This window comes from Micromesistius poutassou, assembly GCF_964030765.1.
Source record: "Micromesistius poutassou genome assembly, chromosome: 11".
NCBI lineage: Eukaryota > Metazoa > Chordata > Actinopteri > Gadiformes > Gadidae > Micromesistius > Micromesistius poutassou.
This window is the reverse complement of record NC_140281.1, coordinates 18,391,216-18,417,024: the sequence shown is the minus strand read 5'-3', so window position 1 is coordinate 18,417,024 and position 25,809 is coordinate 18,391,216. Positions and strand designations below refer to the sequence as shown.

General features: G+C 52.3%; 1 protein-coding gene across 2 annotated transcripts; it reads left to right on the top strand.

Moving 5' to 3' along the window:
* Nucleotides 1–25,763, top strand: LOC311355860 (cullin-1). 2 transcript variants are annotated; one of them, XR_014637541.1, is made up of 22 exons: nt 1–132; nt 6,990–7,415; nt 9,046–9,220; nt 10,004–10,171; nt 11,039–11,089; nt 11,512–11,602; nt 12,169–12,332; nt 12,875–13,037; nt 13,591–13,721; nt 14,333–14,440; nt 14,674–14,780; nt 15,182–15,230; nt 15,713–15,844; nt 17,194–17,311; nt 21,201–21,277; nt 21,587–21,705; nt 22,765–22,870; nt 23,187–23,234; nt 23,327–23,409; nt 23,622–23,727; nt 23,928–24,361; nt 24,935–25,763. XR_014637541.1 is itself a non-coding variant. In XM_084475676.1 (22 exons), exons 2-22 carry the CDS (start codon nt 7,276–7,278, stop codon nt 25,013–25,015), a joined length of 2,331 nt encoding a protein of 776 aa, XP_084331802.1. In that variant the 5' UTR covers nt 1–132; nt 6,990–7,275; the 3' UTR covers nt 25,016–25,763. The 2 variants fall into 2 exon arrangements, 1 of the variants encoding a protein (XP_084331802.1); XM_084475676.1 differs by having other exon boundaries at nt 23,928–24,041.
* The last annotated feature ends 46 nt before the right edge of the window (nt 25,764–25,809 follow it).

The following is a 25,809-nucleotide window of genomic DNA, read 5'->3' as shown; positions in this document are numbered from 1 at the left end:
GCTTCGCAGAGCAGTCGCAGTTTAGAACAAGACAACAAGCGCGCGCACGGAGACGGCGGCCAGCCCCGCTGTTCGGAATACTCTTTGTATATCTACACACGGAAACCGGGACCATCCAAACCCCGAATCATGGTAAGGACATTCAACAGAAAAAAATGCGGAGAACACTCGCCAGTGGCGTTTATTAATTATTATTATTATTTTACATAAAGGTTGAAGCTAACGGCTAGCTGGGCTAAACGCGTTAGCCGAATGTTTTCCTGACTCATTATTGAGTAGTAACGTTAGCCAGGTGCCATTTTGCACCAGTGTAGGGCTTCCACCAGGTCCACCACCGGGTCCACCGCCAGAACCATCGCCCCCTGCCCTGTATCACACGGAGGTCTTGGGCACGGGGAGGTGGGATCGTTGGTTCCGAGTATTTAGAGACAGCCACGGCGAAGGATTCAAGTGGAAGTGCTGGATGGCTATGCTGCTAGCGCCCGGAGCTAACCTCACAGTAGTGCGGCTAACCTGGTGAATCCGACACTGATAACCTGGTTAACCCGACACTGCTAACCGGTTAACCCAACACTGATAACCTGGTGAATCAAACACTGCTAACCTGGTTAACCCAACACTGATAACCTGGTGAATCAGACACTGCTAACCTGGTGAATCCAACACTGCTAACCTGGTGAATCCAACACTGCGAACCTGGTTAACACAACACTGATAACCTGGTGAATCAAACACTGCTAACCTGGTGAATCCAGCACTGCTAACCTGGCGAATCCAGCACTGATAACCTGGTGAATCCAACACAGCTAGTGTGAGCAGTGGTCCTCCTGACTACAGACAGACAGGTCGCTGTGTCAGTCAACCCTTTTGGGGAACATGTGGTCCACGTTGGAGTTATTGTATCCAAACGGTTGTGTATCAGATTTGTGTATCGCAGTAACACCTCGCATCACCAAGCTGAGCTGAATATCATATTGCATAAGCAGTGTGGGTCACGGCTATTCAACCATTGGTGCCGTTAGAGGCGATGCGTACCTGGGTTTAAAGTGTCCTGGGACATGTAGTCAATTACAATATTGTCTGTTAGATCCTTTTGGATCCATGACATCTCAGGCATACTAGTATTTATTTATTTATTTATTATTATTATTTTTTTTACAGTACTCATGCTTAACAAAGATTATTCAAATAAGTATTACCTAGCCGTATGTGGCTCCACATGAACACTTCCGTAATGGTATTTATACTAATTCACTGCTTGGTACTTTTGTTTTCAACGTAATATATCAAAATGCATCGTGTCCCTCAAAAAACTGAACATCACATGACCGGTTTACATGGTGTTAATTGTAAATACTGGTAGATAGAGTTGGAGCAAACATTTTTTAAGAAATCCCCTTTGAATCCGTGTCCTGTCGTGTACGAGGGAATCAATGCATGCTTTATGTTGGTCCCATACGGTAGGACCTATATTGACTGGGGAAATATGCATACATTTTCCTTTTAACATATTGCTTACACGCTCTCCAGATATGTTATTTCGTGTTACTGTGAAGCAAGCTGTGAATATATTTAGGGCTTGTTTTCACACTGGGAGTATGGCTAATATGTGATCTGGCCCATGTTGCAACCCCCCCCATTGCCTACAAAAACATGCTGTGTTGAGTCGCCAAGCTCAGACCTCATGTTGACAGGTGGTAAACTCAGTGGGTCTGTGTTTGTCAACATGATAGGCTTAACCCCACAACCAGTGGCTAACTGCTTCTGATTTATTGGACCTCGTTGAACTCTAATTGACGTCGTACGTGATCCAATCATTGTGTCAAATCATTGAGATTATTTTTTATTTTATTTGCTATGCGAGTAGGTAATCAATCAGTGATCAATTATCAACCCACGCACTCGGGGAGTACCCTCACCCTCCTCCCGGATCACCTCGCTGTCAGGCGTGATGCTGCTTAATGTGTAGGACGGTGGTGGCTGGGATGAGTGGTACTGGTCTGGAGTCAATGCTTAGATTGCAGGAATGCTGAGCAGAAGAAATCACAAGCTGCTTACACTAATGTAATGCTGTTGGACACCTCACGTGATCACCTCAGGACACACACACGCACACACATAGCCATAGCATTAGTCAAAGGGCTGATGAGTTTGTCTAAGGTAACTGCTATGTTATAAATTAAGTGCATCCTTTATGATGAAGCCAGTCTGTATTATAGTTCAGACTGGCCTCCAGGGACATAATAGACAAATAACAAGATGAAATGAGGACATTGTCTAATACGAATCACAATTTGAGGTCAGAAACATTTTGTATTCCATCGTACATGGAATTCCCATAGACTCTAGTTGTTTTATATAAACATGGTCCTGCTGTGTGTTTTCTGAATGTAGGCTACTGGGTTGGTCTGTCTGGCCAAGGCGCGCAGTGATTGGTGTAATAGGATTCACCTGGCTGAGTCTGGGTTTTCCCACAATGCCTTCCCCACTCCGAGCGACATCACTTCCTGTCTTGCTCCCATAGCGTACAGGGCCTACTTGACCCTTGATTCAGACAACTTCCAGTACGCGAGACACAGATAGAGGCAGTGCCGTCTTGTAGAAGGGCAAGAGCTGACGTCAAAGTGATCGAAATACAACCAGGGAGACGGGTGGAAGTCCTGGTCCAAACAGCAGGACTAAGAATCACACAGGAAGCAGAATAACTGGGTCACCACATTGTCGTCCTGGTGACAGCGGAACTCCCATTGTTGTTGCTGCAACACTGCATTCTATCTTTCTCATCCCCTCCCCGGTTACCTGATGCCTTATGGTCGCTGACAACGTCAAAGGTTCCCTTCTGAAACGCCCCCCCGAGTGCATCTCATACCGCTGAGAACTGTTATTTGATAAGCAGTGAGGTAATGCATGGAGGAATACATCGGCGGGGAAACAGCGTACTGCGTGTCTGTATGGGATGGGCACTATGTATATGCAAGACATTAAAATGTGTATCTTGAACCCAAGCACAACAAACAGACTTTGGAGTTGTTTGATGAGATGGCCAAAGATAACCCCTGTTACCTCATCTGACGCTTTTTAAATTGGTCCAATTATCTCATGATGAACTCTTTCACGGTGGATAAGCCAGGGGTCAGAGTTCAACACTGTTTACAATGCATTTCCTCATTGTGTTTGGTGGGGCAGCTCCGTCACTAGCCAAATGAACACTGGCAGCGTATGCAGAGTGCTATTGTGTCCCTTGGCTCTGCTTTATATCGGCGTACTTCCTATGGTTCGGCCTTTTTTAAAGGACATTACCACAGTCAAGACAAGCCATCAAACTGGTTTGTAGCATAGAGTTGTTGTTGTAGGTGTAGGTGGAACCCCTAAGTGAAAGTACTACAGCTACACACCGTGGTGTTCTACGCAGAAACCTTATTCTCGTCTGCATGCTGTCATCAAAATCAGCGTCTGTCCGGAACCAGCTCAACGCAGCCACACACCAGACGCACCGTGGCTTATACTATAAGATACGACGCATCAACCGCTGCCCAGACTATGGAACGTCAAAACTATTTTAACATGTTAACTACAGGTTGCCAGAACACGTTGTCGCGTGTTCAGAATCACGTGTGTTTGTTTTTTGGTCTTTCCATAACAGACATCCACACACACCTCGCCCCTGTTGTCCCTTAGTCGTGATGTTGAATAGTACACTAACTACATACTGGCACTTCTGCGTACCCAAAAAGACCATCACCTGCATTGTAGGTAGAGTGGAACTTTACCGTAGTGTTGTGATAAAATTACACTTAAATAGTACTTGGCATTGTGTAGCGTCTTATCCTAGCTATCTTTGTTGTATACGGGGAATGGGTTAACCTAGCAATAGATAGTGCTTGGCATTTGGTTCCATGAACATCCTTACTGTACCGACAGCGATATATATCTTTCCTCTGACAAATGTACTTATTGTTAGTTGCTTTGGATATAAGCATCTGCTAAATGCCTAGTTTAATATGTTGACAATCATATAAGACATCACACAACGTTGATTGGGAACACAGGCAACTTATTCATGCACCTGCGGCAGTCATCCAGGTGAGTGTCTCACCAAGAGCTGCAGAGGCCAGCTCAAGCCACAGAGAGCCTGCTGTAAAGCAGGGATCCGTGGCACTGTCAAGTCATTCTTCGTGACGAGAAAGTGCTCCCGTGCGGTGACATGAAACGTGGCAAAAGACACCATCCCCATACAGTAGGAAAAAATTAGTTGTGATATACAGTGATCTGTGGACCGGTCAAACTCCTTTCTCCCTCATCCTGGTGCTGAATTTGTTAAATGCATCAGCATTTTTATGTGTGTTTTCCAGCATACTTTTTACATGCTTTTGTCGGACCGTCGGGTGAAAATTAGTCAGAAAATTCTCAAGCGAACCGCACCAGGGTTTATTTGGGAGCAAACTGAGACCACCTCTCCGGCTGGCTCTCGGTCCGACTGTTGGGTCCGCACCAGAGTTCGATGGTTTGTGTTCACACCAGCCCCAAAGGCTTGGTTCAAACCAAACGAGGCAGGTGTGAACACGCCCTAAGTCACAAATTGATCAAAAAAATCTATATTTAATTTGTAGGCTAATGTCAACATGTGGTTTTCCACACGGGCTTTATGAGCCGCTGTTGACCCCCCCGCAGGCCGGCCTGCTGCCTAACAGCTGAGCCTGGGACATGTGACACTTAAACACAGCAGGGACACCAGCCCCGGGTTGTCATGTCTTCTTTGTGACCAGGGAGAGAGGGTTGTGACCCTTGGAGAGAGAGAGGGAGAGAGAGAGAGAGGGAGAGGGAGAGAGAGGGAGAGATCCCAGTTACCATGGCAACTGAGGGAGGACTCAGGTAGGGCTGTGTTTTTGTGAGACCACACTTGAGTCCCGCCCACCTGGGGTGGAGGTGGGGGCAATGGATCCTCATCCCGTTGGGTTTGTGTAGAATAGACTGGATCTGTTGGCCTGGAAACAGACAAAGGAGACGTAGCCCCACTAATTAGGTCTTTAGAACGCAGGATAGTAGTGCAATAGAACTGAATGGACAATTGTTTCTTTCTTACGGATATCATTTCCCTAGAGATGTGGAGCATGGTTTCATGGTACGGTTTTACATACAAATGTTTTGAATGAATTTTTTATTGTTAGTCAACTAGTTGCTTTAAATAACTTGAGTTACAATTACATTTATCTTTTTTGTGTGATGAGGCAGCAAAGGGATATGCCTGACAATTTCAAAGTGTGTGTGTGTATTTCGGGCAGAACTGAACACACCTCATACGTCTTCTTCACTACTGCACATGCCTGACATTTCCATTATGTGATGTGGATGCAGAGGCAGGAAGTTAACAAATCCGGCCACTTCACATCCTGTCTCCGTCTCTCTCCCACTGTGTGTCCGACTCTCTCGGCCTTCCTTTCCCTGTCTCCAGACACGCTCTCTCTGGCCCGTCCTGTCCCTGGGCCTTACTGGTGACAGGCCAGAGAGGGGGCAGCCCTCACTACGCTGTCACTCGCTGGGGGCTAAATATAGCCGCCTGCCCCTCAATAACAATGATCCTCACAACACATGGTCTCAAAGACAGCACACGGACGTAAACGCACACTCGCACGTAAACCCACTCGCACCTAAACACAATCACACGCACTCACACACACATAGAAACGCATAGACATAAACACAGAACAAAATGACACATGCGCGGTACTCACACACTTTGCCCTGCATTTTTATTTAGCTCTCTCTTTTTTCCTACTTCTTGCCCATGGTTCTCCTCTTCTTCACGTCCTGCTTGTGGCCTCAGTGTGGGGGGGGGGCGGGGGGGGGGGGGACGTGACATTTTCTTCCGGAGGATAAGTCTGGGATTCTCGCCTCTGATTGGTTAGAAGGCTCTCCTTTTAGATCGTGTCTCGATTAGTTAGCTAGCTGTTTTAGGGTTAGGGTTATGGTTAGGGTTAGAGTTAACCCTTACCCAAACCCTAACCCTCACCCTAACAGCGGCGAGAATCCCAGAATTATCCTACGAAAAAAAATATTGCAGGGGGGACATTACAGCTCCGAGTTCGCTCCATGTCCTGGTCTGCAAGCGGGTCATTGTGCTCCCCCAGCCCCCCCCCCCCCCCTTCTTGTTGGGATACTTCCTCTATTCTTTCACCCCTTAGGCCCAGGCGAGGTGAGCCGTGTCCTATTTTCACTAGTAAGGATGCTTTTAGATGACTTTACGCTATGGTTGTGTCCTAGGAGAGGAGGTTAAGATGGCCGCCCTGCTAGAAGACGTCATAGGTCCTGATGATGTCACCCCCTCGTCCTGAATGTGACCTATTTGGACGAGAATGAGCTGGTGGTCATCGAAACCGTTTTGGTTTTTAGCTGTAGAGGAAGTTTCGGGTGAAAATATAAACAGATAATAAACAGATTTTGTAGAGGTCTCCTTTTGCAGAATAGGGGAATAACATGACTCATAACGGATCAACATGGTGAAAAACAAAAGTACATTTTCTTGGTCATGGTGTCTGTGTTTTTCTTCTTTGAGTCGTCCTCAATCAAACATACAGACAACGAACAGGGCTTCCTGCTGCTCCCAAATACTGACCATTAAAGGGCAGCTGGACGCTCCCCTCAGACAGACAGACACTCACCATTGTTACCCAAGGCCCCTTTAAAACCACTAAGACACCCTATTTGTTTGGTCTGCACATTCCACACCTCCACCTCCCTTTATTTAGATATTTGTGATATTGATTTATAGTTTTTTTTAGATACGGCTCTGAGGCTCTTTCTGTCGGAATCCAACAAAATCGTCAGTTTCTGCCGTGGTGGGGGACAAAGGTCGGACGACTGAAGGAAACGGCGGTTCATTGACACGCAGTGACACATTCACAAGCCTCACACATCCTCCGGTCGGGGCAGTAGATCATTTGCGGGCGATACCCAACGCTAACCCGTTTTCCTTTTCTTCTCTCCCCCAGGTCACTTTGTGAGGCAAGCCGTGTCTGTTAGGAGTGGCAGACAGCGCCACCCGGGAGCAAGGAGTGGAACAGCAGTCGACGGACCGACCGCGCCACCAGGACCCTCCGCCGCCGCTGCTCCGGGACCGACGCACAACAACGGGTCTCCGCGCCGGGAACCAAGCTCTCCCCGCCGGGAGAGGAGTCGGTAGACCGGGAAGCGGGAAGCTCACGGGAGGCGGAAGGTGCAGGCGTCCTCCGACTTTCTCTTTTTGACGGAAAGGAAGGGAGCGAGGGGCGTGCGAAGATGTCGTCCGGCCGGACCCAGAACCCCCACGGGCTGAAGCAGATCGGACTGGACCAGATCTGGGACGACCTGCGCTCAGGCATCCAGCAGGTGTACACCAGGCAGAGCATGGCCAAGGCGCGCTACATGGAACTCTACACGTATCCCTGGCAACAGATGGGAAGGGGCGGGGCATGGGCAGCAGATTGTTTGCGATGGGTCACCTGGGTTTTAAATCACCCTAGACGTTACACCCGAAAATGTTTTAATAGTTTTATATATTTTTTAGTTTTAAAGGTCCCGTGACACGCCACCAGGTGTGAGCGTGATTAGCCGTTACAAGCCGTTTGGAAAATCTGTCTGTTGTGACATCACAGGTGGGCGTGTCCACCTAGATGTGTGCTGGATAGACGAGCAACGTTTTGCTACAGTCCACCGGGTAGGCTGGTAGACCGATCGATCTAGCACACATCTAGGTGGAAGTGCTGCCTAGAAGTGCCTAGGTAGCTGTTCCCATTGAGTCATGAGGGACCATGTGGTTCTCTATTCCAGTATTCTGTGTTCTGTATTCCATCAGTTTCCGCTGTGAAACATGTCTTATCTAATGCAGATTCTGTTATTTGCTGCTTCTATCAAGCCACCCCTATCGCATGTTAAGATATAATAGTGGAGTACAGCTTTAGCTGAAAAGCTAAACCGTACATTTGACTAAAAGACAAATTCAGACTATAATGATGTTGCAGGACTCGAGATTTGTTTTGGTTGATGTTTACAAAGCCCACCATTAGCATCTGCAAGATTATATGTGGCTAGTTATGCTATGGTAGCTTTGCAATGCTACGCTAGCTCTGATGTGTGGTTCAATGCTACGCTAGCTCTGATGTGTGGTTCAATGCTACGCTAGCTCTGATGTGTGGTTCAATGCTACGCTAGCTCTGATGTGTGGTTCAATGCTACGCTAGCTCTGATGTGTGGTTCAATGCTACGCTAGCTCTGATGTGTGGTTCGATGCTACGCTAGCTCTGATGTGTGGTTCGATGCTACGCTAGCTCTGATGTGTGGTTCGATGCTACGCTAGCTCTGATGTGTGGTTCGATGCTACGCTAGCTCTGATGTGTGGTTCAATGCTACGCTAGCTCTGATGTGTGGTTCAATGCTACGCTAGCTCTGATGTGTGGTTCAATGCTACGCTAGCTCTGATGTGTGGTTCGATGCTACGCTAGCTCTGATGTGTGGTTCGATGCTACGCTAGCTCTGATGTGTGGTTCAATGCTACGCTAGCTCTGATGTGTGGTTCGATGCTACGCTAGCTCTGATGTGTGGTTCAATGCTACGCTAGCTCTGATGTGTGGTTCAAATGCTACGCTAGCTCTGATGTGTGGTTCGATGCTACGCTAGCTCTGATGTGTGGTTCAATGCTACGCTAGCTCTGATGTGTGGTTCGATGCTACGCTAGCTCTGATGTGTGGTTCGATGCTACGCTAGCTCTGATGTGTGGTTCAATGCTACGCTAGCTCTGATGTGTGGTTCGATGCTACGCTAGCTCTGATGTGTGGTTCGATGCTACGCTAGCTCTGATGTGTTCGATGCCACGCTAGCTCTGATGTGTGGTTCGATGCTACGCTAGCTCTGATGTGTGGTTCGATGCTACGCTAGCTCTGATGTGTGGTTCGATGCTACGCTAGCTCTGATGTGTTCGATGCTACGCTAGCTCTGATGTGTGGTTCAATGCTACGCTAGCTCTGATGTGTTCGACGCCACCCGTTGCTGCCTTAACCCCAGCCTCCTCAGACACGTCTATAACTACTGTACCAGCGTGCACCAATCCAACCAGGGCCGGGGGGCTGCCCCTCCCACCAAGCCCTCCAAAAAGACCACCACCCCCGGGGGAGCCCAGTTCGTGGGCCTGGAGCTCTACAAGAGGCTCAAGGAGTTCCTCAAGAACTACCTGACCAGCCTGCTCAAGGTGAGCACGTTAGCCTGCAGCTCTACCGCTACAGGACACAGCCTCTCCCTGTCCTCTGGACGTTTTGCATTTTCCACGTGTCAGGGATGTTTAAAGAATAGCCAAACATGAATGTCAAACCAACAGGGATTTTTGCGAATTTTTTAAAACTTTTTGGGAAATTTATTTAATTTAAATTAATATATAAATATTGCATAGATTATATATAATAATTACTATAGATATTTAATTTAATATTATATATGTCATATGTCATATTTATTCATTTAAATTAAAAAAAAATTATTCAACTTCCTCAACTTGGCCTCAACTTCCTACCCCCCTACATCCCTGGTCCTCCTCCCCCATGTCTCCCCCTCCCTACGTCTCCCCCTCCCTTACGTCTCCACCCTCCCTACGTCTCCCCCTCCCCGCCTCCCTCCTCCCTGTCTCTCCCTCTCTGCCTCCCCCTCCCTGCCTCCTTCTCCTGCCTCCCTCCTCTCTGCCTCCCCCTCCCTGCCTCCCTCCTCCCTGTCTCTCCCTCCCTGCCTCCCTCCTCCCTGTCTCTCCCTCCCTGCCTCCCCCTCCCTGCCTCCTTCTCCTGCCTCCCTCCTCCCTGTCTCCCCCTCCCTGCCTCCCTCCTCCCTGTCTCTCCCTCCCTGCCTCCCCCTCCCTGCCTCCTTCTCCTGCCTCCCTCCTCCCTGTCTCCCCCTCCCTGCCTCCCTCCTCCCTGTCTCCCCCTCCCTGCCTCCCCCTCCCTGTCTCCCCCTCCCTGCCTCCCTCCTCCCTGCCTCCCCCCTCCAGGATGGGGAGGACCTGATGGACGAGTGTGTGCTGAAGTTCTACACGCAGCAGTGGGAGGACTACCGCTTCTCCAGCAAGGTGCTGAACGGCATCTGCGCCTACCTCAACAGACACTGGGTCCGGCGGGAGTGTGACGAGGGCCGCAAGGGCATCTACGAGATCTACTCGGTAAGGAGGAGCCGGCGCCGGGGCCCCCAGAACGGCCCCAGGCATGCCCCTCGGGGGGTGTGTGTGTGTGTGTGTGTGTGTGTGTGTGTGTGTGTGTGTGTGTGTGTGTGTGTGTGTGTGTGTGTGTGTGTGTGTGTGTGTGTGTGTGTGTGTGTGTGTGTCTGTTTGTTATTGTTGTGGGTTTCTACTTGTGTGTGTGTGTGTGTGAGTGAAATAGGCTGTGTGTATGATCTCTACATGGAAATGGCGATTAAAACATGAGGTACCAGCCCATTCTGGAGAGACTAAGGGACCTAGGCTTTCAATGCAAGCTAGTGGTGTTGATGTTTGGCACAACAACTAGCTAAGTTGTGCTCCATCTCAGCAGTGAGAGGCAGCCTTGCAGTGTGGCGCAGGAGGTGTTTTTTGTACCCTTGAACAAAGCAGTATCTCATCTCTGAAAATATTGGAATCCTGTCCGTTTGTAATGTGATTGGTGGATTCAAATAAAGAATGAAAGTGTGTGTGTCATTGGTGTGTGTCGTGTGTGTGGGATGTGTTATTGTTGTGGTTTTGTACTTGTGTGTGTGTGTGTCGTGTTGTGACGGAGGGCCTGCCTAGTTTGGGTTAATGTGCAGCAGGGGGGGTATCGACGGAGTAATCACTATATTTAGCCACGGCTATTATTAGCTCCTTCAGTTGGTCGGAGACTTCTATGTCTCTTTTATAATCTAGCTTCATCTACATCTACAGATCCTGAAGCTCCACATGTTTTGGAAGAACTTCAATTGTATCCTTGTTTGCATTAACCTTGTAATTCACTCTCTGCTTTGTGTCTCCCTGCCATCTCTCTTCTTCTCCTCCCCTCCTCCTCCTCCTGTGTTGTAGCTGGCGCTGGTCACCTGGAGGGAGTGCCTGTTCAGACCTCTGAACAAACAGGTACAGAGCCTCTCATCCTGTTAATAGGGCCGATAACGTACACACACAAAACACACCCTACGGTTTGGTGCTGTTAAGATTTAAAATCATAACGGTTATAAATATGCAAATCATTAAATGAACTGCATCAAGGTGCGTTCACACCAAAAGTGAAACTAATATTGTACTCGCGCTAATCGAGCATGGTGGTCGTGCAAAACGCAAACTTTTGTGTTACGGCGTCAAGCGAAATTTGCGTCAAAGTTCAAATATTTAACCTTGAGTGAACACGTAAATTTGCGTCGTTCACGTGACTAGAACCACGTGATTTTGCTTGGACTTTGCATGCAATCGTGCCGCGCCTTCGCTTTTGGTGGCAACAAACAGTAAAAGTGGAATATCAGTAAAGTTTTGTTAAGCCTAACGAGTGTCTGGTCTCCCAGGTAACGAACGCGGTGCTGAAGCTGATTGAGCGGGAAAGGAACGGGGAGACCATCAACACCCGTCTCATCAGCGGCGTGGTCCAATCCTACGGTAATGACCCCTTAACCGCCGCTACGCCTGCCCCGGGCTGCACCCTTAAAGCTCTCTCATGGCAGTGGCACTACTCCCCGACGCGGGCGTAACCCGAACCCAGGAGCGATTTAGAAGACTTAGGGACAATGGTTGGGGAACTACAAAGGCCTACAAAGCATGAAAACTGGAGGCTTTTTACGTGTTGCTTTGAGCAGGGGCTGAGTGGAATGTCTTTGCTGTGGGAGAGGGAACAGAACCCTGTTTATTTCAAGCCGTGGGTCTTGAAAGGCAACGGCAAAGAAGCAATTTTCTGAAACCACTTTTACTAACTTATGAAACAAATGATATTGATTTATTTTAAATCAGTGTAATATTTGTGTATGTCTGCTCCCTAAATAATTCCAGTTTTCACCGTAACCTCATCCAGTCCCCATATCACAAATTGCCTCTATGAGGACATTAGACTTTAACGTTGAAGACACTGCCCTCAAACAAACATCATGGGACTAATGTATGATTTTTATCTCCTTGCCTCCCTCTGTCTCCTCCTCCTCCTCCTCCTCCTCTGTCTTCTCCTCCTCCAGTGGAACTGGGTCTGAACGAGGAGGACGTATTCGCTAAGGGCCCCACGCTGTCCGTGTACAAGGAGTACTTTGAGTGCCAGTTCCTCACGGACACGGAGCGCTTCTACACGCGGGAGAGCACCGAGTTCCTCCAGCAGAACCCCGTCACAGAGTACATGAAGAAGGTAGGCCCTCCACACACAGAGGACACCCGCAGGCTGCACGTTCCCCATTACCATCCCTGAACTGCAGTATCCGCTGAGTGTAAACCGATACGTCTAGATTGTAACTACTAACAGCACTTGTTCTCATTGAAGGGTTCTCTTACCATGACAGCCATGTAAAGCCGGTTCACTTACTGTCTACAACATTGTTCAGAACTAGATCATTTACATTTATAATCTATGATTAGAATAATAGTTTAGCATGAGCATCCGTGTTTTTGCGACTTTGTAGCTCGAACGCACGTAGATTGAAGATCACGTGTTTCCCATTCCAACGTCCCACCTGCGACCGTTAACGAACGCAGCGTAACACTGCAGTGTTTGTGATGTTCTGGCCTGTGTGGTAAATGAGTCATGTGATGGTTTTGGATCCTGTACTCACCGATACCCGATACTGCATTTTAGGCCATATCGGAGGCGTTTCCGATACTGGTATCGGTATCTGAACAACTCTACTGCAAACATGCGTTTCCTGTGCCTGACTTCCTGTCCCTGTGGTCCAGGCGGAGGCCCGCCTCCTGGAGGAGCAGCGCCGGGTGCAGGTCTACCTCCACGAGTCCACCCAGGACGAGCTGGCCCGCAAGTGTGAGCAGGTCCTCATCGAGAAGCACCTGGAGATCTTCCACACAGAGTTCCAGAACCTGCTGGACGCCGACAAGAACGAAGGTAGGGCGCGGTTCTCTCGGTCCTCGGTTCTCTGTCGGGGTGGTTCTCTGTCGGGCGGTCCGTGGTTCTATGTCGGGGTGGTTCTCTGTCGGGACGGTTCTCTGTCGGGTGGTTCTCTGTCTGGCGGTCCTCGGTTCTCTGGGAGCGGCATGTGGCTCAGGAGGCAGTGCGGGTCGGCTGGTAACCTGAAGGTCGCTGGTTCGATCCCCGGCTCCTCCTAGCTGAGTGTGGAGGTGTCCCTGAGCGAGACGCCTCACCCTGACCGGGCTGTCGCCCTGCGTGGCTGACTCCGCCGGCGGTGTGTGAATGTGTGCATGAATGGGTGAACGTGAGGCAGTATTGTAAAGCGCTTTGAGCGGCCACTGGTTAGAAAAGCATTGTATAAATGCAGTCCATTAATTGTGTGGCATATTGGTGAAGAGGCTACTCTGCCAATGTAGCAGACGAAGATGTAGTATGTTGTAATGATGGAGGTTTCAAGTCCACCGTATTGGTTTTCATCAGGTATCTGTTATGGGCTGCTGATGATTGTCTTGTCCTTGTCTCTGGACAGACTTGGGACGGATGTACAACCTGGTGTCCCGGATCACCGACGGCCTGGGGGAGCTGAAGAAGCTCCTGGAGACCCACATCCACAACCAGGGCCTGGCCGCCATCGAGAAGTGTGGCGAGGCCGCTCTGAACGTACGCACAGACCCCGGCCGGCCGCCATGCTGATCAAAGCGCGAGTGGGAGGGTCGTCCTTGATGTATGCTGGATAGGATGATCTGTCCATCATACATCTAGGTTGACACTCCCACACCTTTAAAGGTCCCGTGACATGCCACCAGGTGTGAGTGTGATTAGCCGTTACAAGCAGTTTTTTAGAAATCTTATGACATCTATCCAGCACACATCTAGGTGGACACGCCCACCTGTGATGTCATAAGGGGCAGTTTTCCAAAACGGCTTGTAACGGCTAATCACACTCTCACCTGGTGGCATGTCAGGGGACCTTTAAATGCGGACTGGATTGATTGACACATAAACAAACATAATTTGGTTTGGTTGAGTAACAAGTGGATTGTTTTGCCTTTTTAGAATCTTTTGGGCCAAAGTTAATACAAAAATATTTTCGTTCTTCTTTTTTTAACCTCACCATAACCCTATAGCATGGCATTGCACACGGAAATAGACAAGACATGCACGGATGGACACGTATTCAAATGGTGCCCAACAGTTTGTCAAGGCTTTGTTAAAGGGTGGTTTTGAGGTCGTCCACAGCGCTATCTAACCGGGTTCTCCCCGGTCCCCAGGACCCCAAGGTGTACGTGCAGACCACCCTGGACGTCCACAAGAAGTACAACGCCCTGGTCATGTCCGCCTTCAACAACGACGCCGGCTTCGTGGCGGCGCTGGACAAGGTGTGTGTGTGTGTGTGTGTGTGTGTGTGTGTGTGTGTGTGTGTGTGTGTGTGTGTGTGTGTGTGTGTGTGTGTGTGTGTGTGTGTGTGTGTGTGTGTTACACAACAGAGTGCTCTGTTATACTGCAACCATGTATTTATGTTGTGCGCACACACTAGTCTGCGCTTTTATTGTGAAGCCGGTGTGGCTGAGAGGGGCGGTGTCTCACGGTCTCTTCCTCCCCCCCCTCACAGGCCTGCGGTCGCTTCATCAACAACAACGCGGTCACCAAGATGGCCCAGTCCTCCAGCAAGTCCCCAGAGCTGCTGGCCAGATACTGCGACTCTCTGCTGAAGAAGAGGTGAGTGTCTGTCTGTATGTTTGTGGGTCTGTCTGTCTACGCCTGTAGTCTTGTTTTTCAATGTGCCGAGATTATAGACAGCTTCTACAATCATTCCTCCTCATTATTTGGAACGATTGAGTTTTGAATGTTTGAGGCAAGTTCATCGTGAACGACTGCTCAAGGACTTAGATAGATACGTAGATACATGACCGTTTAGGATGCTGACCGGGAAGCCTACTTGGAGCCCTACTCCCTAGGTCTGGTCCTAGCCACTACACTATTGTGACTATCAGTGTTCTCGACATGGTACAGGTCATGGGTTGATAATGGGGGGTGATGATAATGATGATAATGGGGGGGGGGTGATGAAGGTGTTGATGAAGGAGAATGTAACTGATGGTTCTCCTCATGTTCTCCAGCTCCAAGAACCCTGAGGAAGCAGAGCTGGAGGACACCCTGAACCAGGTGGTGAGTGGGGCTCTTCACAATACTCCACTGGCGAATAAGTCCACGACGGACCATGATACCCTGAAAATGAAGTTCTCGCGACAGCACAATTTGAATTTGCTCAGCGAGTCACTCTGGAAACAAGCAATATACTCACTCCCCGAGCAATATACTCACTCCCCGAGCAATATACTCACTCCCCGAGCAATATACTCACTCCCCGGCCCGGCAAGTCTTATCTATTGGTTAGCTCCGCTGGTCTGGATACGCCACCCCTTGTATTCTTCTGATTGGTCGTAGTGTTATCCAATTGCGTGCAGTGATATTTTCAAATGCATGCTTGGGGCCGCCCCTCAAGCTATTTTCATTACTCGTTGCCAGACCCTACAGCGTTCTAGATGTGGCTCTGGATTTCCAGGCTAGGTCAATGAGGCAATACTAATGTTAAAGGAAGGAGGCCATGGGCAATTAAAAAGTGTGTGTGTGTGTGTGTCCTCTCCCAGATGGTTGTGTTCAAGTACATCGAGGATAAGGACGTGTTCCAGAAGTTCTACGCCAAGATGCTCGCCAAGCGGCTGGTCCACCAGAACAGCGCCAGTGACGACGCCGAGGCTAGCATGATCTCCAAGCTCAAGGTACGCACTGCAAGGCTAACAGAGTATACACCACCAGGCTAACGCCAGGCTAACAGAGTATACACCACCAGGCTAACAGAGTATACACCACCAGGCTAACAGAGTATACACCACCAGGCTAACAGAGTATACACCACCAGGCTAACAGAGTATACACCACCAGGCTAACGCCAGGCTAACAGAGTATACACCACCAGGCTAACAGAGTATACACCACCAGGCTAACAGAGTATACACCACCAGGCTAACAGAGTATACACCACCAGGCTAACAGAGTATACACCACCAGGCTAACAGAGTATACACCACCAGGCTAACAGAGTATACACCACCAGGCTAACAGAGTATACACCACCAGGCTAACAGAGTATACACCACCAGGCTAACGCCAGGCTAACAGAGTATACACCACCAGGCTAACAGAGTATACACCACCAGGCTAACAGAGTATACACCACCAGGCTAACAGAGTATACACCACCAGGCTAACAGAGTATACACCACCAGGCTAACAGAGTATACACCACCAGGCTAACAGAGTATACACCACCAGGCTAACAGAGTATACACCACCAGGCTAACAGAGTATACACCACCAGGCTAACGCCAGGCTAACAGAGTATACACCACCAGGCTAACAGAGTATACAACACCAGGCTAACAGAGTATACACCACCAGGCTAACACCAGGCTAACAGAGTATACACCACCAGGCTAACACCAGGCTAACAGAGTATACACCACCAGGCTAACACCAGGCTAACAGAGTATACACCACCAGGCTAACACCAGGCTAACGGACTATACACCACCAGGCTAACGGACTATACACCACCAGGCTAACAGAGTATACACCACCAGGCTAACAGAGTATACACCACCAGGCTAACAGAGTATACACCACCAGGCTAACAACGTCTGCAGACACCAGGAACACATGAGCAACATGCCCGCTAAAGCCAAGAAATGACACGCACACACAAATCGAAAATCCCATACGCACAACCAGCCAATAGGGCACACAGGAGAGGGACAAACGGACGGGTAGGCACCCCTGGCTGACCCTACCTGGCTGACCCTACCTGGCTGACCCTACCTGGCTGACCCTACCTGGCTGACCCTACCTGGCTGACCCTACCTGGCTGACCCTACCTGGCTGACCCTACCTGGCTGACCCTAGCTATTCAGAGTCTCCAGAGTGTGTGAGCAGTCTGCTGTGGCTCATCTCCGGCTGTATTGCGTGTGTGAAAGGTTGCGATTCCGGATCGTCTCCGCAGCCGGTTCTCCACCCGTAGTTCTCCTCATCCTGTCAGAAGTGGTTCTCTGACCCCTGTTGCGTTCCCCCGCAGCAAGCCTGCGGCTTCGAATACACGTCCAAGCTGCAGCGGATGTTCCAGGACATCGGGGTCAGCAAGGACCTCAACGAGCAGTTCAAGAAGCACCTGAGCAACTCTGAACCCCTGGACCGTAAGCACCACCCACAGCACCGCCTCCACCCGCTCTCCCACCGCTGGCACATTCACAGACCCCGCCCTCTCCTCCTCTCCTCCTTCACCACTACCGCCACCACCCACTACCGCCACCACCCACTACCGTCACCACCCACTACCGCCACCACCCACTACCACCACCACCCACTACCGCCACCACCCACTACCGCCACCACCCACTACCACCACCACCCACTACCACCACCACCCACTACCACCACCACCCACTACCGCCACCACCCACTACCACCACCACCCACTACCGCCACCACCCACTACCGTCACCACCACCCACTACCGCCACCACCCACTACCGCCACCACCCACTACCGTCACCACCCACTACCGTCACCACCCACTACCGCCACCACCCACTACCACCACCACCCACTACCGCCACCACCCACTACCGCCACCACCCACTACCGCCACCACCCACTACCGTCACCACCCACTACCGCCACCACCCACTACCGCCACCACCCACTACCGTCACCACCCACTACCGTCACCACCCACTACCACCACCACCCACTACCGTCACCACCCACTACCGTCACCACCCACTACCGTCACCACCCACTACCACCACCACCCACTACCACCACCACCCACTACCGTTACCACCCACTACCGCCACCACCCACTACCGTCACCACCCACTACCGTCACCACCCACTACCACCACCACCCACTACCGCCACCACCCACTACCGTCACCACCCACTACCACCACCACCCACTACCGCCACCACCCACTACCGCCACCACCCACTACCACCACCACCCACTACCACCACCACCCACTACCGTCACCCACTACCGCCACCACCCACTACCGTCACCACCCACTACCACCACCACCCACTACCGTCACCACCCACTACCGTCACCACCCACTACCACCACCACCCACTACCGCCACCACCCACTACCACCACCACCCACTACCACCACCACCCACTACCGTCACCACCCACTACCGTCACCCACTACCGCCACCACCCACTACCGCCACCACCCACTACCGTCACCACCCACTACCGCCACCACCCACTACCGTCACCACCCACTACCGCCACCACCCACTACCGTCACCCACTACCGCCACCACCCACTACCGCCACCACCCACTACCGCCACCACCCACTACCGTCACCACCCACTACCGTCACCACCCACTACCGCCACCACCCACTACCGCCACCACCCACTACCGTCACCACCCACTACCGTCACCACCCACTACCACCACCACCCACTACCGTCACCACCCACTACCGTCACCACCCACTACCACCACCACCCACTACCGCCACCACCCACTACCGCCACCACCCACTACCACCACCACCCACTACCGCCACCACCCACTACCACCACCACCCACTACCGCCACCACCCACTACCACCACCACCCACTACCGTCACCACCCACTACCGCCACCACCCACTACCGTCACCACCCACTACCGCCACCACCCACTACCGCCACCACCCACTACCGCCACCACCCACTACCGTCACCACCCACTACCGCCACCACCCACTACCGCCACCACCCACTACCGCCACCACCCACTACCACCACCACCCACTACCACCACCACCCACTACCACCACCACCCACTACCACCACCACCCACTACCACCACCACCCACTACCGCCACCACCCACTACCGCCACCACCCACTACCACCACCACCCACTACCACCACCACCACCCACTACCACCACCACCCACTACCGTCACCACCCACTACCGCCACCACCCACTACCACCACCACCACCCACTACCACCACCACCCACTACCGCCACCACCCACTACCGTCACCACCCACTACCGCCACCACCCACTACCGTCACCACCCACTACCGCCACCACCCACTACCGTTACCCACTACCGTCACCACCCACTACCGCCACCACCCACTACCGCCACCACCCACTACCACCACCACCCACTACCGTCACCACCCACTACCACCACCACCCACTACCGTCACCACCCACTACCGCCACCACCCACTACCACCACCACCCACTACCGTCACCACCCACTACCGCCACCACCCACTACCGCCACCACCCACTACCGCCACCACCCACTACCGCCACCACCCACTACCGTCACCACCCACTACCACCACCACCCACTACCGCCACCACCCACTACCACCACCACCCACTACCGTCACCACCCACTACCGTCACCACCCACTACCACCACCACCCACTACCACCACCACCCACTACCACCACCACCCACTACCGTCACCACCCACTACCACCACCACCCACTACCGCCACCACCCACTACCACCACCACCCACTACCGTCACCACCCACTACCGTTACCCACTACCGCCACCACCCACTACCGTCACCACCCACTACCGCCACCACCCACTACCGTCACCACCCACTACCACCACCACCCACTACCGTCACCACCCACTACCGCCACCACCCACTACCGCCACCACCCACTACCACCACCACCCACTACCGTCACCACCCACTACCGCCACCACCCACTACCACCACCACCCACTACCGCCACCACCCACTACCACCACCACCCACTACCACCACCACCCACTACCACCACCACCCACTACCGCCACCACCCACTACCACCACCACCCACTACCGTCACCACCCACTACCGCCACCACCCACTACCGCCACCACCCACTACCGTCACCACCCACTACCGCCACCACCCACTACCGTCACCACCCACTACCGCCACCACCCACTACCGTCACCACCCACTACCACCACCACCCACTACCACCACCACCCACTACCGTCACCACCCACTACCGTTACCCACTACCACCACCACCCACTACCACCACCACCCACTACCGTCACCACCCACTACCGCCACCACCCACTACCACCACCACCCACTACCGTCACCACCCACTACCACCACCACCCACTACCACCACCACCCACTACCACCACCACCCACTACCACCACCACCCACTACCGCCACCACCCACTACCGCCACCACCCACTACCGTCACCACCCACTACCACCACCACCCACTACCGTCACCACCCACTACCGTTACCCACTACCACCACCACCCACTACCGCCACCACCCACTACCACCACCACCCACTACCGTCACCACCCACTACCGTCACCACCCACTACCGTCACCACCCACTACCGCCACCACCCACTACCGCCACCACCCACTACCGCCACCAACCACTACCGTCACCACCCACTACCGTCACCACCCACTACCACCACCACCCACTACCACCACCACCCACTACCGTCACCACCCACTACCGCCACCAACCACTACCACCACCACCCACTACCGCCACCACCCACTACCGTCACCACCCACTACCGTCACCACCCACTACCGTCACCACCCACTACCACCACCACCCACTACCACCACCACCCACTACCACCACCACCCACTACCACCACCACCCACTACCGTCACCACCCACTACCACCACCACCCACTACCGTCACCACCCACTACCGCCACCACCCACTACCGCCACCACCCACTACCGTCACCACCCACTACCGCCACCACCCACTACCGCCACCACCCACTACCGCCACCACCCACTACCGTCACCACCCACTACCACCACCACCCACTACCGTCACCACCCACTACCGCCACCACCCACTACCACCACCACCCACACTGCTTCACATTACTTTTTATATTTAATATATCGCTGTCAGTACAGTAGACACTGCTTTGAGCACCATCACCTCCATCAACACAGCACCACACAACCATTCCCTGCTCCTTGAGTTTAATGAACACATGTTGTTGTTGTTGTTGTTGTTGTTGTGTTTCAGTGGACTTCAGCATCCAGGTGCTGAGCTCTGGCTCCTGGCCGTTCCAACAGTCCTGCACCTTCGCTCTCCCCTCCGAGGTGAGAGAGAGACTCACGTGGTACCGCCACCACGTTCAGAATCAACCGCTGATATGAATTATTAAATTGTTATTTCTGAGATTCGTCTTCATCACCCTCTCTTCACCTCTATGTCATCCATCTCTCTTTCTCTCCCTCTATTTCCCTCTCCGTCTCTGTCTGTCTCTGTCTGTCTCTGTCTCTTTCTGTCTCTGTCTGTCTGTCTGTCTCTCTCTCTCTCTCTCTCTCTCTGTCTCTGTCTCTCTCCGTCTCTGTCTCTCTCTCTGTCTCTCCCTTTCTCTCTGTCTCTCTCTCCCTTCCCCCCCCCAGCTGGAGCGTAGCTACCAGCGCTTCACAGCCTTCTACGCCAGCAGACACAGCGGCAGGAAGCTGACGTGGCTCTACCAGCTGTCCAAAGGAGAGCTGGTCACCAACTGCTTCAAGAACAGGTACCTCCTCCTCCTCCTTCTAGGTAGCACCTCCTTATCTAACTACAGTACACTACCAGAGCAGGTAGCACCTCCTTATCTAACTACAGTACACTACTAGAGCAGGTAGCACCTCCTTATCTAACTACAGTACACTACTAGAGCAGGTAGCACCTTGTACATCAACTACAGTACTCTACCTCCACATCCAAGCGACATGACTGCCCTCTACTGGTCAGGCAGTGACAGACCCCTCTAGTGGTCAGGGCAGAAACTGTGCCCTGACCGCTAGAGGGCACTGTTAATGCCCTCTAGTGGTCTGGTTAGTGGTGCCCTCTAGTGGTCAGGTTACCAGTGCCCTCTAGTGGTCAGGCAGTGACAGTGCCCTCTAGTGGTCAGGGCAGTGACAGTGCCCTCTAGTGGTCAGGGCAGTGACAGTGCCCTCTAGTGGTCAGGCAGTAGCAGTGCCCTCTAGTGGTCAGGCAGTAGCAGTGCCCTCTAGTGGTCAGGGCAGTGACAGTGCCCTCTAGTGGTCAGGGCAGTAGCAGTGCCCTCTAGTGGTCAGGCAGTGACAGTGCCCTCTAGTGGTCAGGCAGTGACAGTGCCCTCTAGTGGTCAGGCAGTAGCAGTGCCCTCTAGTGGTCAGGCAGTGACAGTGCCCTCTAGTGGTCAGGCAGTGACAGTGCCCTCTAGTGGTCAGGCAGTAGCAGTGCCCTCTAGTGGTCAGGCAGTGACAGTGCCCTCTAGTGGTCAGGCAGTAGCAGTGCCCTCTAGTGGTCAGGCAGTAGCAGTGCCCTCTAGTGGTCAGGCAGTAGCAGTGCCCTCTAGTGGTCAGGCAGTAGCAGTGCCCTCTAGTGGTCAGGCAGTAGCAGTGCCCTCTAGTGGTCAGGCAGTAGCAGTGCCCTCTAGTGGTCAGGCAGTAGCAGTGCCCTCTAGTGGTCAGGCAGTAGCAGTGCCCTCTAGTGGTCAGGCAGTAGCAGTGCCCTCTAGTGGTCAGGCAGTAGCAGTGCCCTCTAGTGGTCAGGCAGTGACAGTGCCCTCTAGTGGTCAGGCAGTGACGGCGCTCCTGTCCTCCTGCAGATACACCCTCCAGGCGTCCACCTTCCAGATGGCCATCCTGCTGCAGTTCAACACGGAGGACATCTACACCGTGCAGCAGCTCACCGACAGCACCCAGATCAAAACGGTACGACCCCCGCCTGTCTGTGTTTGACTGTTTAAAGGTCCCTTGGAAATCTGCCCCTTGTGCCATCATAAGGGGGCAGAAAGTGGGCGTGTCCACCTAGACGTGTGCTGGATAGATCAGTCTACCAGCCTACTGGACTGTCGCAAACGTTGCTCATCTATCTGTCATACATCTAGGTGGACACGCCCACCTGTGATGTCAAAACGGCTTATCACACCACACCTGGTGGCCTATCATGGGACCTTTAAAGTACCGCGGTTCAATTTGGATCTCCTTTGTTTTATTTGTTCTGATCGGGCTCCTCTGTGTCTTTCAGGATGTTCTGTTTCAGGTCCTGCAGATCTTGTTGAAGTCCAAACTACTGGTAGGTTACGCCTCGCACTGTCAGCCACAACGCCGGGACCCATGAGCAAGGCATCTGAACCCCGGCTCTCTCTGTGTGTGTGTGCTCCTCAGGTGCTGGAGGACGAGGCGGCCAACGTGGACGACATGGAGTTCAAGCCCGAGGTTCTGATCAAGCTCTTCCTGGGATACAAGAAGTGAGTTGGGTCCTCCGCTTAAAGGCCCACAGACAACATAACACTAGAACATTCCGTCCAATACGTTCACACAGCTCAACGATGACGATCGTATTTCCAGCGGGTTGACTGTACGAATGTATTGGACGGATGAACCTGAAAGCCGGTCGTGTTAGCTAGCGTGTGGTTCTTTAGCCGTCGTCCGCTAACCCGAGGCTGCTGTGTGTGAGCAGCAAGAAGCTGAGGGTGAACATCAACGTGCCCATGAAGACGGAGCAGAAGCAGGAGCAGGAGACCACCCACAAGAACATCGAGGAGGACCGCAAGCTCCTCATCCAGGTCAGTTCCTCCTCCGCCGCCGCCGACTTCATCTCCTCCTCAGCCTCCTCCTTCACCTCCTGATTTGTGTGTGTGTGTGTGTGTGTGTGTGTGTGTGTGTGTGTGTGTGTGTGTGTGTGTGTGTGTGTGTGTGTGTGTGTGTGTGTGTGTGTGTGTGTGTGTGTGTGTGTGTGTGTGTGTGTGTGTGTGTGTGTGTGTAGGCTGCTATCGTGAGGATCATGAAGATGAGGAAGGTCCTGAAGCACCAGCAGCTCCTGGCGGAGGTCCTGAACCAGCTGTCGTCCCGCTTCAAGCCACGAGTCCCCGTCATCAAGGTACGTAAGAACTGCAACTCCCAGAGTCCCCGTCATCAAGGTACGTAAGAACTGCAACTCCCAGAGTCCCCGTCATCAAGGTACGTAAGAACTGCAACTCCCAGAGTCCCCGTCATCAAGGTACGTAAGAACTGCAACTCCCAGAGTCCCCGTCATCAAGGTACGTAAGAACTGCAACTCCCAGAGTCCCCGTCATCAAGGTACGTAAGAACTGCAACTCCCAGAGTCCCCGTCATCAAGGTACGTAAGAACTGCAACTCCCAGAGTCCCCGTCATCAAGGTACGTAAGAACTACAACTCCCAGAGTCCCCGTCATCAAGGTACGTAAGAACTGCAACTCCCAGAGTCCCTGACATCACGGTATAAACTACAACTCCCAGAGTCCCCGGCATCACGGTATAAACTACAACTCCCAGAGTCCCCGGCATCACGGTATAAACTACAACTCCCAGAGTCCCCGGCATCACGGTATAAACTACAACTCCCAGAGTCCCCGGCATCACGGTATAAACTACAACTCCCAGAGTCCCCGGCATCACGGTATAAACTACAACTCCCAGAGTCCCCGGCATCACGGTATAAACTACAACTCCCAGAGTCCCCGGCATCACGGTATAAACTACAACTCCCAGAGTCCCCGGCATCACGGTATAAACTACCATAGTGTATAAACACTGCTTAAATATTATAAGTGGCATTAGAATGACAATTGTATCCAGTATATAAACACAGTACAGTACTACAACTCCCAGAGTCCCGAGTTCCCAGAGATTGTTACAATAAAATTGTCTTAAAATGACAATCTTGTCATTCTAACAATGTCTGGGAAACCATAAACCATCATCCAACCGTAGTGACAGAGCTGACGCCGACCTGTGTGTGTCCTCCTCCAGAAGTGCATCGACATCCTGATCGAGAAGGAGTACCTGGAGCGCGTGGACGGGGAGAAAGACACCTACAGCTACCTGGCCTAGCCCTGCCCCCGGCGCCCTCATTTACCTTTCATTAGTTCTTTCTTTTTCTCAATGTCGACGTAACATAAGTGTGAGGTGCCCAGCGGGGCCGTTGCCACAACAACGAGAAGCACTCAGCCCCCCTCCCCCCCCCTCCCCCCCCCTTTCTCAGGAGTTGCGGGCACCTGTCAGACAACCCACCAACCAATGGCGTCTGACCCCGCCTCCCGGCGAGCCAAGGACAAACAGCTATTGGCCGGGAACATAAACTCTCCGCATTTTAACGAGACCAGTTCTCTAAAGACTTTAAGCCCCGCCCCACCCCCCTCCCCCTCCCCAGTATGTCTCATGGTGTAAATATGAATGAGAACTCTAGAAGAGAGGAGTTGATGTATGGCCAGTCGTTGGGGGGGGGGGGGGGGCGGAGCATGCCACCGCCCACCTGCGACCACCTCCCTCCTCCATCAGCGCCTCCTCCCGGTCTGCAGCAGTTCCTATAATTTATGTTCCTCTTAATGGCAAACGGCAGCCGGGCGAGGAGGGTGGAGCGGCAGGGCAGTCAGAGCCCGACTGGCATAAACATTCACCCCCCCCCCCCCCCCCCCCCCCCTCCAGGGCCCGGCGGGATTTGAACCGGCGACTCCAGCGGATGCTTGGATTGGTTTTTGTGTTTCGGTTGGCTGGGGTCACCCTGTGGCCGACCAGCAGGTGGACATTTGTATAGTGTGTTTCATTTTCTAAGTGTGTGATGAATAAAAAGTTAAGATTTCTCTAACAGTGGTCTGTTAGGCTTTTTACCGTTACTCGTTGTGTTG

Excerpts from the sequence above, each read along its gene's own strand:
- LOC311355860 (XM_084475676.1), top strand. The coding sequence starts at position 7,276 with ATGTCGTCCGGCCGGACCCAGAACCCCCACGGGCTGAAGCAGATCGGA. Across the intron at positions 22,871-23,186 it reads ACAGCACCCAGATCAAAACG|GATGTTCTGTTTCAGGTCCT; the intron begins GTACGACCCCCG and ends TGTGTCTTTCAG. Across the intron at positions 24,042-24,934 it reads CACGAGTCCCCGTCATCAAG|AAGTGCATCGACATCCTGAT; the intron begins GTACGTAAGAAC and ends GTCCTCCTCCAG.